This window comes from Haemaphysalis longicornis, unplaced genomic scaffold, assembly GCF_048455015.1.
Source record: "Haemaphysalis longicornis isolate Haplotype H1 unplaced genomic scaffold, Haemaphysalis longicornis Haplotype H1 scaffold_4, whole genome shotgun sequence".
NCBI classification, from domain to species: Eukaryota; Metazoa; Arthropoda; class Arachnida; order Ixodida; family Ixodidae; genus Haemaphysalis; species Haemaphysalis longicornis.
In genome coordinates this window covers 95,177,027-95,193,753 of record NW_027526361.1, presented here as the reverse complement: position 1 = coordinate 95,193,753, position 16,727 = coordinate 95,177,027, and the positions used below count along the sequence as shown (strand labels likewise).

The window sequence follows — 16,727 nt, the reverse complement described above, 5'->3', positions numbered from 1 at the left end:
GTTTTCGACAGGGCAACTTTGGAAATGCACAGAATATAAAAGTGCAATCCGAAAATGCGACTTACAAAAAAAAGATTTTTGGGACATTTTTCTCCTGCGTTTATTGATTGATTTATTGATCAATCCGTTAAGCCAATAAAAACGGCGTTACCTTTATTGGGGCAACTTAGAAAACCATCCTGTCAAGTCAGCATGTTTCCCGTTTAAACTGACAAGAGGATCAAAATCCCTGCTTTTAATTTTAAGACTGTTATGGAGCAGTTAGACGTATTTTTTACAATTTTCATGCCTTTGGAATGGCTTGGAGCAGGAAAATGCATCTGTATCAAAACAGCGCAATATGCGCAGCTGTGTCACCCACGCATGTTCGAGAGTAAGCCACATGGGGCCCCTGGCAGTTGGTACAGATGAAGGTTTGCGACAAAGTTTTCAAGTGGGTGGTCATGCTGGCGCATTTTGCACAGGTGAGTTGGCCACAGCAGGAGTTCCCATATAAGTTAGGATATAGGTCAAGATTTTTTCCCCTAAAATTTGCAAAAAAGCCACCCTTCGACCTATATACCGGTCATTGGCCTAATATTAGTTATCTGGGAACCACGCAGCCCATTGGGCCCATTCAAACCGCAAAGGCACCATTGCCACCGGCATTAATTGGACGCGCCCCCATCTTTGTTTCGTTGCTCCCTTCCGGTTCTCTCATTGTGCTTATGCTATGTGAGTGCGTGTTACTTTCTTCTCGCTCAACAGAAGTTCAGGCACTTGGCGCCAATTTGACTACAGCCCTTAAAAGAAACATCACATAGCATGCCCAAGCCAACGGCAATGTGTACGACTACCAACAGTTCAGTGTCACCGAAAAGAATGCACACTACTGGCGTAACCTGAAGGGGCAGCTATCGGTATGCAACCCTCGGAAGACCTCGCTTTGTGGGTGCCGAGCTGTGCACCTGGAACTTAAAGGGCCCCTGAGATGGGGCTTTTTTGGGGGGTCGATGGTATCGGAGCGCAACAGGTATTTCTGAACTAATCGTGACGTGCTAGTGCGCCCTTGATTTAAACAATTTTTTATGAGCGTAAAAACATCAGAAAGCTACAAAAACATCTTTTTTGAGTGTGCGCGTTTGCACAGTAGCACATATTTGTTTTGTAACTGAGTGTAAAGCACTTACACACCGCGCCTAAATCGGGCTTGATGCTCCTCCGTTCTCGGTGGAAGGATACAGTGAGCGCAGGAGCAACGACACCCGCAGAGAGATCGCTCAGCGCTCCGTGTCTGGTGTAAGAATTTCATCAATTGCATTTGTTTCCTTGGATGCTGTACCTGAAAGGATTCTTTGCAACATCTGTGTTTCGAGCGTAGCCTCGGCGTTTCAGTTATGAGGCTGTAACGAGCGGCTGGCCAAGGGAGCACCGCGCCGACGACGAAGGTGGGAGCTCCGCACGCACCGCTTGGACGACGCCGGCCACTCCTTGCGATCACGAGGCGCACACTCAAGCGGGCTGAAAAAATCAGTTCAAGTCCAAACACTGTCGCAGCTGATTATCTGCGCCGGTCGCGACAAGGGGATGCATGCACATTACGTAACGACAGCTCCTGCCTTACTCTATGACTGCTGCCAAAGAGTTTCATTTCATTGCTTCCCATGAAGTCATGAACGCAGGAAAGTGTGGCTTGGTGCGCCGGGCCTTCTGAATGAACCGCTTTGCCTAGTGTACTTAGTGCTCTTTATCGGTTACCGCGTTAACTGAAGCAAGAGTAGCCGTTTGCCACTGAAAACGAAAGGATTGCACTGAGCGGTTTCTGCATTCTGGCTTACCGGTGGCCAAGTACGACATCTGGCGAATTCGTCTCAAAGAAAATGACACAAAGTGACACTGTTCGCTTACGCTTGAAATAGCTTCAAGGTTGAACGTTTTAGATTGAACTCTCACAATACAATAATTTTCTTTTAAAAGAGTCGTATACTTCTGCTGTAGAGCTTAAAAATATATAAATGGTGATGATGATTGCTATTAGTTTCCCTTTTGTAGTGGGGTGATGACATGTCATCTTACCGAAAAGGACTAATATACCTATACTCCTAGTTTAATACTAGCACTGCTTAGGGCCGGCACAAAATACTTTTTTTCTGTTACAGGTGGTAACTGACCTAGGCAATATTACTCTCTCTGGTTTTCGTCCACCAGCATTCTAATCTTCTTTTCGTCCCCTGGACAGCCTTGAAGTTAACTTCCTCTGTGCTACCCTTAAATCCTAGGGCTTCTGGAAGCCGAATATTTCCCTAATGTAGATTTGGATGGATACCCTCACATTCTCACACTATGTGCAGCATACTTTCTGTTTCTTTTCCGCAGACCACGCATACCGCATCATTTTGTGAATACTTCTCCACAAAGCTCTTAGTTCGCAAGCAACCTGCTCTAGCCTCAAAAAGCAAAGCACTGCCCTGGAAATTATCGTAGAAATTTTCCTTTCTGATGTTCAATTTCTCGGCCCTGTACATCTCTAACGACGTTTTAGCTTCCATTTTTCTCTCCATTTATTCGTTTCAATATGCCTTTCCTCTTTAGTTACATTGGCTGTTTTTATTGATTGATTGTAGGGTTTAATGCCCCGACGCAATGCAGGCAATGAGGCGTGCCGTAGTGGAGGACTCCGGATTAATGTGGACCACCTGGAGATCTTTAAAGGGACAGACAACCAGTTTTTGTAGAGTATATATTCTCGATTCCAAATGAAAGGGCATCACTTTAACAACCTTGACGAGAAACAGTTTTGCTGAAAACGCCCTAGAACTTTTTAAATCGAATTCTTTAGATCTAGCTGCCGTATGTGTCCCTCCCATAACTAATGCTGGCAACCATGACATAGAGTAGCTCGGCAACATACTTTTGTCTGTATGCGAAATAAAAAAGATATTTAAAAACTTCTTCCCAGCTAAAAAGTTTGAATCGCAGGCTTTCCTGTTCCTTTATGTTTTTTTAATGCAACGGTCTATTTTGCACGAATGCGCCATCTGTTGGGATAGACGATAGGTAGAATCTGGCTTTACGTTGTGGAGATGGAAGTTCGATTCTCCCCGGGCGCGACGTTTTTTTTTTTAAGCTGCCGTTGGCGTCTGGGTCTGTTTACTGAACGCTGCCGTTGATTCTGGGCACGGAAGCTCAGTTAGCCAGACTGAGAGGCATGCCGAGAGGCACCCAGTGACGGCGAGCGGCGAGTCTTTAACAATTTCAGAATAATGTTTAGAAATACATATACAATTTAACTTTGTAAAAATACTTGTGTTAAAAGGTTTTCAATACGTAAATAAACATTTCAGCAGTTACAGTAGCCGCTAGGTTTGCAAGCCACGTGACAGGGACACATATTGTAGTGTCAAGTTTTGACACTACGAACCACCACCCTTCCGATTTCAGGAAGTTTGCTGCCAAATTAAAATTATTTCTGCCAATTTGTTTAGAACTTGCTTGTGGTTACCGGGCTATATAAAACACTGGCTTTCGTATGAGCTAGAGAACATATACGCGACAAAAGTCGGTTGTCTGTCCCTTTAATGTGCGCCGAAATCTTGGACACACTGGCGTTTTTGCTTTTCGCCTCCATCAGAAAAGCGGCCTCCGTGGCCGCGAATCGAACCCGCGACCTCGTGCTCAGATTTTGGCTGTTTGCTGTTTTGGATTCTCCACTGTTCTTTTCGTATTTCATCGTTAGCCTTCTAGTCTTCCTTAACCACTGCGTGTCCACGCTTTTCAAGTATAGGTACCTAAAAATCTTAGCTACCCACCTTCGTTGATCCATTACTTTCAACCTCATGCCAAAACATATTTTACTCTGCTTCTCGAACTTCAAACAACGCCCAGCCCATATCTCCCTGTACTGCTTCGTTAGCTTTTTCCATGCGCGCCTAAGGCCAAACAATCTACCGGTCTCCGGTTCACTTCAAGGCCTAATAGAATGTCTGATTTTAAGCAGAGTACAGCATTCGCAAATGTGAGACCCGGAAACATTGCTCCTTTCCACATTCCTCTCACTACTTCATATTTGTTATAGCCCCACAGAGCTCTATGCTTCATTATAAAACATGATGTTGGCGCCGCCATTTAGTGGGAACGATTAGCACCAAGTATTGCATTAACTAGAATTCACACCTCCACTAAATATTTCGATACAAAATGAGTAAAATATATTGTAGTAATTCCGCAGTTGCCTATATTACCTTGCCCAACACGATTTTAGAAGCATAAAAAAGCTATGCTAGTTCATAAACGCATCTGAACCATTGGAACCGTGGTAGGCTAGAGTAGGGACGGAGATTTCGCTCGCTCTTCTGAAAAAAAAATTGTCGTTTATTGTACTCCTTAAAGGAGCCATGAAGAGAAAATACAACTTCGTGTAATTTGAAAGAACTAGAATTCAGTATCTCACTCCGCTCCATTACAGCCCCAAAAGATGTTTTTTTAACGAAAAAAAAAGCAAGAAGTATTTAAAAACTTTCAAATTTTGCGCCACAGTGACGTGTTATGAGCAAGAATGACGTCACACGAGCCAACAATAAAACATAATTTTCAGTGCGTTAACTTTACGTTAGCATTCAAGGGATGCGGTCAAATGGAACTAGAGGCCCCATTACAGACGTCCAGTCATGTGTCATCGCGACAGGTCAGTTAGGCGGCCGCCAATCGCACAAACAAGGTTCCGTGACGTCATAGAAAAGTTGCGGGAAATTGGCTACGGGGTCGCGACTGCTTCACACGTTTTCTTTCATATCTCCGTTATTTGTTCGAAGATTGCGATGATATTTGTATCATTGTTATCGGGACTAAGCAGTCTTTCTAATAAACCCAACTTGTATTTTGTCTTCATGGCTCCTTTAATAAACAACATCAACTAAGATTACTTGTATGAAGCGATGAGCGCAGTGCATTTGCTGTACCGAAAAGTTCCGAAAGAACACCCACCCAAGGTACAGTGATATCAAGTGAAAAATATGAGATGGGCGAACTTTCGGGTCAGGTGCGAGAACCTACGAAAAGGTGGCCGCACTGCCAACCAAAACTGCGGAGATATCAAGCAAAAATTCTAGACGGGCGAACTTTCGTGTCAAGCACGGAAAGGACGAATAAAAAGTGACCGCATCTAGACATGAAGAGATGATTCAGGTTTATTTTGTTCACTCATATATTTCACCCGTAAAAGGAGGTGGGCGATGTTTCGGGGAAGGTGTTCTCTGGGAACTTTACGGTAATCTAATCAAGGTGCGAGCGTACATTTGACCGGCGCAGGGAGCTCGCTATTACATATACAGTGTAGACCGCTTATAACGTATGTCGCGGGAGCCGCAAAAATCCGCACTATAAGCGGTACCGCACTATAACCAAAACGTGTGCGAATTCAACCAAATCGCGACCTATCTCTCAAGTCATCCTAAATTTTTTATCACCCAAACGCACAGCGCCTAAAAACGAAGGAAGGGTCTTTATTTCGTATTATTTTTAACATCAGCCACTGCTGCCGGGTCTCACACATTGCAAAAGCGCGGTCTTACAAACGGCGAGTGCGGCTTTAACTTCCGTTGTATTTGTATTTTGAAAGACCATGGCTGCGTTTTTTGCGTCTATGAAGATGCCGCAGGGCATGATAAAAAAGGCCAGCGGGATTTTTTTTTTTTTACCCCACTCTGTGTTCACGATGCCGAAGGCGGCTGCTTATCAGCGCAACGTACTGGTGGTGGAAATCGCGCGGCTCGCTTGTTCGGGAAGAGCGGTGGCTTCTAAAGCATGAACCGTTCTAAAGCATGTTCTAAAGCATGTTCTAAAACAACGTTCTAAAGCATGAACCGCATGGAGCGATTTCTCGCGAAAACGTGCAGCGCACGCCGCAGGCGCGGCGACGCCGGCGCGGATACAACTGACGTAATGTGTGCGGCGCGGTAAGCGGCGGCAAGATGGCGTCGGCACTGGCCGTGAAGCGGTGCAGGCAGCTCCAGCGACCACTTCTAACCGCTCGCTGAAATGCCGCACGAGGCGCAAGCGAAGATGCTCATGCAGGAAAAGAGCTGATAATGTGACCGCAAAGTGGAATATAAACTGCCATCCATGCTGCTTGTGAAAGCGCCCATCAAAAAATACCGCGGTGGTAAGCCTAAACTAAAGTCCCTTCATCTTATCGAGGGACTTTAGCCTAAGCACCTCTGGCGCGGCTAGCCGGCTCGGAGCGCTTCGAATCTCCCGCCATTAGGTGCGCGTCTTTCCGTTGGTGCAAGTCATCAGGCTCCTCCCACTGCCATGCGAAGAAGCCACCGCGAGTGCGGAATCGTAGACGCGAGCATGAAAAAAACGCACGCACAACGCCGATGTGCAAAATTCGTGTACGAAAACGGGCCATGCGGTTCACGATTAATAGAAACAACTTGCCACGCGCGGACGGGGAGCCGGCCGCTATCTTCCGAGGTGCATCAAGCAAAGTCAGTTGTGGTTATCACGTACGCGCGAACTAAAGGGTGCCTATTTTTTGCTGCTGTTGCTCGCTGCGTCAGATGGCCGATTTCATCATTTCTTTTTTTCTTTTGCTACTCCAAAACGATGCCCCAGCTGTACCGGTCGATGAGCAGATCCGCCGAAAAACCGCACTATAAACGGTATTGTGCTTCGGCCAACCGCATCTTAAGCGGTATGCTTATGCATTGAGTTCTATGGGAGGCAAACCGGTGGTCACAAAAACCCGCGTTATATCCGGTCCCGCACTATAAGCGGTTACGTTATAAATGGTCTACACTGTAACAGTCGCTAGAAATTCTAGCCACTGTATCGCTATGTAGCGACGGTAAAAGTAAGTTACTGTTCACGGAAAGAAACTCTCGCACATGCAAAGTCAACTTCCGCAATCACCAGTACCTCCTGCTCAAAGTCCGTAAGGACTGAAAAGGTAGCTTAAAAAATAGGGAGGGGGGGGGGCGTCGTCGGCTCATGCGCGACCCACTCGCTGAAGTAACCACGGTAACGATGACGTTGTAAACCAGCGGGTAGAACCGTCGCCGTCAAAAGCACGGACATAGAAGAGCATTCTGGCGGCCAACCATGAAATGAGTGCTTCGCCTCGGACGAGGTTGGACTTCTACGTCATTGCAAACCGCCGAGCCAACAAATAGTTCTGTCTTGTCGGGGTAATGACTTTTGTTAGTGTGAGCGAACATGCTTCCCGGGCATACCCGATTCTAATGCGCCCCCGATTTTCCTGGCCAAAAACTGAAAAAAACTTGCACCTCCGATATTAACGCGCACGGAATTTTGTGACCCAGACAAAACAAATGCAAGAGAAACGGGCGATTTATTTCCCGAAGTAATCTCACTCATTTCACTCCTCATTGCTCTTCACTGACCACAACATCTCGTCCTCGGTGCTGTCAAGTGCGTTCGCGATGCCACACTTCTGAACGAACGTTCAACCATGGTCGATGGGAACGTGGCCCACGCTTCAGCCGACCGCTCGTTTTGAACGCGTGGGAGCTGCTGCTGCCACTGCTGTTATTAAGCGTGCAAGTAGAATGATTTGACGATTTGTGTAAATGCCGATAGAAAAGCCTGGGGGCCTAGGCTTCCTGCCACCGAAAAATCGTTGCAAAAAGCTTTGGCGCCATGTAGAGATGGCGATGGTGGGACAAAATGTCCGCCGTTTCGGAAGTTTCGGTTTCGTATCCCATTCTAGCGCGCGATTTTTCGGCCTATTTTTGCAGAAAAAAAGTGCGGGTTAGAATCGGGTAAGTGCGGTACTATTTTTGGACTTGCTTCTACAAGAACTATAGAGTAGATTTCTGACACAAACAAAAACACTTTGAAATCATTTCAGGGCCCCTTTAAAGACAAGGTGGTGACTCTTGTCCTCAAGCATCGTGCATTGTATCTACAAATGGACGGTTGGAGACGTCCCCAAGACGCCAGCTGGCTGCCTGCACAGACTGGCTCGTGACGATCTGATCATGGTCGTTGTATGCTTGGTGCTCGCATTCTGATGACATGGTTTTGTGAGTGTTTAAGTGCTTCATAAGCTGTTCTCCCGACTGCACCTAGGAAGACTGACTGTGTGGCAGGCAGCCAGACAGAAGCAGTCATCCTACAAGACTTCAGACAGCTCTAACGAGTAACCTGAGATGAAAAAAGTGCTTGCAGCCTCAATAAAATGATGTTGTGCGTGTAATGTTTTTTTTTTTCAATTTCTGGGTCGCAAAATAAGGGGGTCGACCTATATTCGGGCTCTACCTATATTCTAAGTTGGTAAGGAAATCTTTGTTTTCTCTGTGAATAGCTATGCACTTCACTGCTGTTATGCCCTGACTTCGGAGCCCTCGAGCAGCTCAAATTCAGTTTTGTTCCTTAGGTCAAGATCTGAGATCACGTAATGTGAGCTGTTAAGGCTGCAGTAGGGTGTGACCCTGATGTCAAAATATGCGATGTGGGTCTTGCTCAGGAGATTTTTTGCCTCCACATACAGTTTTTCAGTTGTCTGTTTCCTTGCTTTGTAGGGCCCTCCGATTATTCCTGCTACGAACATTGTGATCAAGAACACGGACAGTGAGGCAACAGGCTTTTCTTTTTCAACAGATTCAATTATCAGGAAGCTGTGGTAGTTATCTGGCTTTGGGAAAGTAATTGCTGGAAAGAGCAGAAATAAATCTCCGGTGCTGGTCCGATCATGTTTTGGGGGGTTTTCGATTTAAGATATGGCATAGGAAAAAAGTACGGGACGGGGGTTCTTCTCCAGCTTTACCCTGATGGCTAAAGAGGTCCCGGAGCTCTCTGCCCGGTAAACAGACAGAGAGCCCATCGGCCGGAGGTTGACCAAAGCTCCTACGGCCACCATTCGCGGTTTCTTATCCTCCACCTATAAACATATCACCACGGTTGATTACTTATATTTGGGGGTTGGGGTTCCGCGGTGTCACCAATACCGCCAAATTGAATACCCAAGGTGCCCCGTGTGGGCCTCTTGCCCGTGTGGCTGCGCACATGGCTCACCAGGTGGGACTTCTGGGCAAAGGCCCCGGAGCACAGGAGGCAACGGAAGGGTCTCTCACCCGAGTGGATGCGCTGGTGGATCTTCAGATGGCTTGGGTGCGCTGTCACGAAGCTGCACTGGGGGCAGTGCAGCAGCCGGCGACCCGGCTGGTCGTGCTGCACCCTGTGGCCATTCATGGAAGAGGGAGAGGCAGAGGAGGAGCCTGCAGCAAGGAGAGAGGGAACAAACTTGAACCCCTTCTGCTGCCACAGTGGCAGTGCACCAGCAACGGGGCTTTGAAGATTAGAAGTCTTTCTTAGGCTGCTCAAACAGCTAACTTCCGGTCAGCCCGTCTGACCCTCGACTCAGCCTTCTGGCCACAGTTGAATACATTCATCAGGAAAAAGTATGTGTCGACATAACTGCTCCAAACAACTAAATCTACCGGTTTATATTATGTCACACATGCCCTCATCATTTGTCACAAAGAAAACCTCAGGCACATTCAAGCCACAATGTAAATATTTACACGGCAGGACCCGTGTTCTTTGAAATAACAATAGACCTCAGTTTTTTCTTAATATCTGGGGAAAAAAAACAGTGCATTAAAACTGACGCAGAAAGACCTCATCATGTGCGAGATAAAACCAAGCATGCTGTTCATGCTGTTGTAGGCAGGGCAATGAACAAAAGATAAAAAGGGTGCACGCTGTCCCAGAACATGGGGACAAGCTGTGACATGGCAGCAAAACTGAACCGCAATGAATAAACCTCTATTTAACTCATCAAAACCACAGCAAGAGGGCCGGGGATAGCGCGAGGGGTTGGAGCAAGTCGAGTTATATTACAGGGGTGACAGATGGCCATCATGTTTCGTTGACATTTGCAGCGAACCAAGCAAAAATGGGGCCAATTTTTTTTAGACTATTTTGGATCCTACCAGAAACAATCGTGTCTCTGATTCACCATCAACAAATGAACCAGGTAAGGTTCCATCCACGCAATCATACAAAAAATCAGCGAACACAAAGCTGTTGCTCGCAAAATGCACTTAAAAGGACATCAAAGCAAATTAGCTCTGACTCTATTTGTGGCTGCACTGTAAAGTGTCTTCCACGTGATTAATTGATTATTAGGCAATCTAGAGTTTCGATTTCTTTCTAGCACGTGGCAGAACATAAAACTTCACATACTGACCACAGCGACCCTATCAACTACCCCAATGATGCCATACTAGTTTGAAATCTGTTGCCATGCTATGTCAGGCTTCAAAGCTTTAGCCTTTTCCTTGTTTCTTAGGATGGACTGTTTAATACAAAGACATTAGTCAATTCGGTAGGTCCAACACCTGGTATCGCTGTGATAGAGACAGTGCACAATGTGGCTGAAGGATGGCTTGCACACACAAAAGAAATTCCAGCATCTCAGAGAACGTCAAAAGGTGAAGGAGTGCTCAAATTGACGACGTTTTTCTCACCAAAGCTCCCATACACAAAGTAAAGCTACCAAATAAAAAAAAATTGAGCAACTGTGGATGCGGCTGGGAATCAAACCTAGAGCCTCCAAAATGTTAGACACGCACACATCCCCAATACCACGGTGACTCAATGGCTGCAGCTAACTAACTAAGAGTGCAGCCAGTGAATGCGTTGTGCGAAATGCCCGCTATGCTCCGTGTTTCACAGCAGTGCCTTCATGCAGCATCTACTGAAACCTGCATTCAGATAGCAATGTCCCAACAGATGGTGCGCGGCCAGTGCGTACATGGGGAAAGAAAAAATGCACGGGAAGTGATAATGAGTGGCCACATTTGGCAATGGCATATTAATGCGTTTGCATTCACTGCTTCACGAGGCGTCCATGTACTTTTGCATTTGTTCACTGCACGTTAAACAAGCTAGCACCCCATGAAATTTACCCCTGAGGTCTTTCCAGGGTGTCGTCACGGTCAATATCAGCAATTCAGCTTGCAAGTAGTGCCGGGAAGACAGCCCCTTTGACCGCAATTTCTTCATTAAGAAATGGGTGTAAATCACTCATATATGCTGAAAACCTAGCTTACAAATTTTAAAAGGCAACGTTTATAACTGCCCGAAGTGTCCTTTTAGGCTATAAGAAATTAAATTCTAGAAGCTGGATTACAAATACCTACGCAATGACAAATGAATGAAATTTCTGCCATGCTTCACTTATAAAGTACCATATCGAGTAAAAATTTATCATTGACCCATGGCATTCTTCATACACGACCCAAGTACATCATTGAAACACGTCCAAATAGCAACAGTTGAGCACATCAGACATCTGTGAGAAGACAACCACAGCAGCATCAGCTGGCAAAATGAAGGACCCTGAACAAGGATGACCAACAATGGGAAATAATAGAACAGTTCATAACAAATAAGAGAGCAGCTCAAGCACTGATGAATTTAGAAGAACCTCTTGGTAGTACCAAATGTTGCTAGAATCTTCACTTGTAACACAACAACAAATATTTAAGAGTGGCCTTCTGTCTGGGTGAACAGTTGGCACATTCCTTCTCAGCAGATGGCACAGCTAGGCTCAGGCACTTGGTAGGACCAGATGATACAGTTGAGAGGAGATGAGTAGACTGCTCGGTCATGCATAACAGACTCGAAGATTGTGGCCACGCCAGAATGCAGATGGTGGGCTTCTTCAACACGATCTTTTCGTCCCACCAGCTCAGGGGTTCATTGGCGAGATTAATGCCTGCAAATATGAGGCACCACACACCAAGCCACTTTAGTTTGGCGAAGTCACAAAGCTTATTCTACAAGCCGCAGTGCGGACCAGGGGTGCTTTCACGACGGCTTGACAATTCGCAATTGCAACAAGCAGATTGATACGGAATTAGCGTCTTGTGTTTAGTCTCTTGGAGCTTGACCGTCAAGTGTTATCGCAGCAACTAAGGAGAGGGCACACTGCTCCGGGAAGCACAGTAGCTCTTTCGATTTGCTAGCTAGGAAATGACTCAGGAGAGAGAGATCATTACTTCTGTTTCGCTCGTAATTACGAGCACCTCGGTGACGACAGCTTCGTTTGCGCTGCCGGGCGTAGTGCGCATTTCGCAACCCAGGCGTTAAAATGAACCGCGCCGAAACTTGACTCGGAAAATAGGAGCAACAAAGACAGCGCAAGTGAGGCAAGGCGTTTATGAACGCATGTCAGCCCAGTTTTCCAGCGCAACCACCAATATGCGGAATGAAGGGCACGGAACATGCGCTAACAAATTATCCGAGGTTACTCACGCCTTGAGCAAACATTAGCAAACTGGGCGTGTACTTGCACGTTGCCGAATGAGCCGAACGTCAGCACATACACCACCAGGAACGAAAACGAATAACCTCGTACGCTTCCAGAACTATGTCTGTTGTTCTCTCGTACACACGAAGTCAGTGAAACCTCGGTTGAAACCAGCGCTGCAGCAGTCAGTCGGCACTTACAGGCCGTAATCCCTTCAAACTGCACACCCCGCAGGTGCTAGGCTGCGCAAGTGTACACGACCCACCATATCCGTCAATTTCCGGCCAGCGAACGTCACTCCTGAAAAAAAGGAAAGCTGGGGCTCAATTCTCTAACGCGACGAGCGTCGTTTTGAAGTGACACGGTGTTGGCAAGGAAATGCTTCTATTCTTCGGTCGTGGCAGGCGCGCCGTGTGTTTCCTAGTTTTCCAATGCCTCAAGCGACGCCCAAACCCAAGAATAGATGCAACAATAGGTAAATGCATTTGCACGCCAACACCGTTTCACTTCGAAACGACGCCCGCCCCAATCGACTCCCTGAAGATAGTTCTCAAACACAGACACAGTCAAAGCAGCGGCATTGGAATTGTAAACAAAGGCATGGAGGAACAAAGGCCTGGGCGCCGCCATAATTGATGCCATCTCGATACGGGCATATCGACAACACGGCATTGCAATGCGGAAGGCCCAAAATAACAAGTAGAGTATTTGGAGTTTAGAGCACGGTGACGGTTCCTCCAAAGCGTGAAGTGCGCGCGAAGCGGTATTTCGCACTTATCTCTCACCATAGAGTTTGATATTGAGAAACTCACCTCTGCCTCCACTGCTCTGCGCATGCGCCCCGTCGCTATAGCAACAGAGGCGCGTCGTCTCCTTCCAGAACACCACGGCGCCAAATTTAAGCAGGTGGGCGCGGTGGTGGTGTATAGAGTGCCTAGGGTGCCTGGATGTTCCTCCTCGCCCGCCCCTCCGTGAAGGGTGGAGACATTCTTTGCAGGGTCCCTCGCCGCCTCGACCGGTTTTCGGAGCCGCCGACCGCCATGACGATCCCCGCTACTGCGGCGGAACCGCCGAATTGTGCAGCGGCCGACGTGCTGTAACTGTCTGGCCGCGATTAGCGGCTCAAAATGCCTGGTTGCTGCGTGCCTCTGTGCACAAACCACTGCAGGAATGGTTGGCGAATGTTTCTGTGGTGGTATCTTGTGCAATATTTTTAATTGATCAAGTGAAGGTGCTGAACCAGACACGTACTTTTGGGATTTCATTGCATCATTTTGAGTATTATAACGAGATGTGGCTGTGTGTAGCAAACTGGGAGACTTTCTGTTGTAATCAGTTCCCCTTGAATTATATTTCATGACTTCTCGCTTTGTTTGGTTGTGTTTGTTTGTTTTAACTTTTTACCAAATGATCCCCAATCCTTTTACTTTTAATTGTGAATCGATTTTTCTTTTTTCTGATAGTTTTCTTGCAAGTTCCCAGGTCCACTAGAGCTGTGCACGGGCCCGGGCCGGCCCGAAAGCCCGAGCTCGGCCCGACCCGCGGGCCGGGCTCGGGCCGGGTAGCATGCAATATTTCGGGCCCGGGCCGGACTCGGGCTTGAACCAAAAATTTTGTCGCGCCGGGCCGGTCCGATCCGGCCCGGGCAGTTCCTGAGGCACGGCTATCCTGTGCAGCAAATTCTAAATTGTTGGCAAGAGAAAGTTTTTTGATATTTCCGGTAAAGTGAAAAAAAAAAAAAAGGAAGTGCTGATTCACTACCGCTCCGTTAAAAGATATGATAAAAAAACGATTGCACTTAGAAAGCCTTCACATCAATAAAAGAAACGTCTGGGTCCCACCAGCTTAGTTCCTGCTGCTGAGCACGAGGTCGCGGGTTCCATTCCCGGCCGCGGCGGCCGCTTTTCTGATGGAAGCGAAAAGCAGAAACGCCCGTGTGTACGAGATTTCGGCGCGCGTTATATCCCCAGGTGGTCAAAATTAATCCGGAGCCCTCCACTACGGCGCACCTCATCGCCTGCGTTGCGTCGGCGCGTTAAACCCTACAATCAATCAAACCATCAGACTAGTGGGAGAGAGCGGGCCAGGAAACGAGGACACTCCAGCCACCGACTACAACATGATTGTATTTGCTCTCCTTTTCAAACTAAAACAAACCCTTTTCAAACTAAAACAAACAGAACAAACGTGGCCTGGATTTTGCAGTGTGTGCACAGTTTGAAGAACCAATTTTCTAAGCAGAGCCCATAATTATTTCGCGCAAGAATTTCTTTAGAGCCATGACTAAAGGCAAGAAAGAACTGAAGCGCAGATAAAATCATGCTGCCAACGTAACTAGAGGGAAAGACAAAAATTTCAGCAAGGAATGGAAGAACGCAAGGTGCAATATCTGTTGAAGAATTACAATAATAAAAAAAATCACCTTACTCGGAACCATTTAAGGTATCCTCGGGTGTGCCTTGATTTCGAAGGCTGGCAAATGAAGTTACACGGCTACCGAAAAAAAAAAGCTTCTAAGTGAGGATAAGTTGTACAAAGTTCGGTCCAAGTTTAAAGGAAATTTAAATCTTAGACAGTCGTATTCGCTTTGTGCTTACGCTTTTTAGGTTAACAACAAACATCTTCAAGTTCATGTTAATATCCTGTCGGACTAGGGATGATATTTAACAACACTCTGGTGGGCTCGGGCCGGGCTCGCGCTCAGATTTTAAATATTCGTCGGGCTCAGGCCGGGCTCAATTTTTATGAATTTCTCGGGCCCGGGCCGGGCCCGGGCCGTGTCTCTATCGGGGCGCGTCGGGCCGGGCCTAGAAATTTCGGCCTGTTCACAGCTCTAAGGTCCACCGCCTCACCCAAAATTAACATCTGCATGCTGCGCCACTATTTCCTGTACCTATTAAATGGCTTCGCCGATTAGGCATTTTTCTTCAGTTACAAAGCGCTATACATTTGGGGCTTCTTGGCAGATTTTTTCTTTATGTGTTAACTGCGGTGCTTTAGATAAGCCTCTGCTATTTCGTTCATTCACTTTTAGCTTTTGTTTTCCCCTTGGAGAAACAACTACATACACTACTACAACAACTGAGTGCCCTCGCTTCGCCATTTGCGCATTATCTTGCATATACAAGGTATGCTTTTTGCGGCTATGATTTTCGGCAAAGAAGGCTCATTATTAATATCAGTTAACTGCGAAATCAGACAGACTTAGTGGAAGAACAGGGCAATTCATGTAACATATACCTCTCCCGCGAAGTCTTTTCACAATACATTGCCGGTCGAACGCACTTATATAAGACGCAACTTTTTCGCAGATGAGATTTAACACCAAAACTAACGATCAAGAAGCGAGCCTCAGTGATGCATTATTATGCGTGTTACATTTAAAAGTGTAGAGACATTGCGCTGACTTAAGTTTACAAAACAAAAAAGTAGGAGACGCACGTATAGGCGGTAGGCGCGGATGCGCCTCTGTGTGCCGTGTTTCTCCCGCTATTTCATCTTGTCGACTTAGCTAGCGTAGTGTTTTCACTGCTAAGACGTACAAACAAGCCCACAAATAAGTTCTCCTTCCCTCTGGAAGCGGTTTGTGGCCACGGAATGCGTGTGCATATAAGAATCCGATAGGACATCCCCGTGCTTGCAGCGCGCTGCCCCAGCGGCGGGGATCAACATGGCGGCTCCCGTAGCAGACGACGCAGTTGTCTCCACCCGTCACGGAGGGGCGGCGAGGAGGAACATCCAGGCGCCCTAGAGTGCCTCGATGCGCGCGCCCCCGCTTAGAGTGGTGTCAGCTTTTGAAAGGGCGGGTGCCGCCTCGGCGGCCTTGGCGGCAGCGTGGCCGCCATTTTGACTCCTCCGGCCGGGCCCCGGCGCTTGGTGCGCATGCTGTTGCTCGCTCGGTGCTCGTTCCCCGCCAGTTTTATGCGATCGTTTCCATCACCATGTCCTTGTGCTGCAGGCCGGAGGGCAAAAATTATTCTGTGAATGGCTGAAAACTCTAGCACTTGCCCAGGGTATCGAAAAGAATGCTTCTTTGGACAGCGATAATCAAGCGCGACAAGCGGCATTTCACCAAAGCCTCATCCATTTGTATCGTAAGTTAACATTTATTTTTTTGAGCGCGAAGCTATTTCATCTGCCAGAAATATTTAGCGCACCATTATTTTTTTTTTTATTGATTACAAAAGCACACGTGTGGGCAATATTTGGAGCAGCGTAAAGGGCCCCGAGTATTCTGATACATTCAAAAGTACTACCGAGGCTTTCAGACTAGTTTCGCTGCGTGGGAAAGTTTCACCCTGAGTTCAGAACTTATATTTATTTGTGCACGCTTTCCACAACTTCGTCGAAACTTGCATGCCTCTTCCGAAATGAGAACGTTTGGACACAAGTTATGCTGTTACTGCGGAAAATGTTCAGCGTTACGATGCCGGGCCGGGTACCGCCGTCTTTGTTCTTGTGAAGCAGT

General features: G+C 47.0%; 1 protein-coding gene across 1 annotated transcript in view; it reads right to left on the bottom strand.

The window, feature by feature from the left end:
* Positions 1 to 16,727, bottom strand: part of LOC144179847 (uncharacterized) — a 79,900-nt gene that overhangs the window by 26,109 nt on the left and 37,064 nt on the right. Inside the window, exons 7-9 of the mRNA XM_077708275.1 lie at positions 12,265 to 12,496; positions 11,630 to 11,725; positions 9,075 to 9,218 (exon numbers count right to left, since the gene is read on the bottom strand). Coding sequence (XP_077564401.1) covers positions 9,075 to 9,218; positions 11,630 to 11,725; positions 12,265 to 12,496 — 472 coding nt within the window. The remainder of the gene's footprint in view (positions 1 to 9,074; positions 9,219 to 11,629; positions 11,726 to 12,264; positions 12,497 to 16,727) is intronic.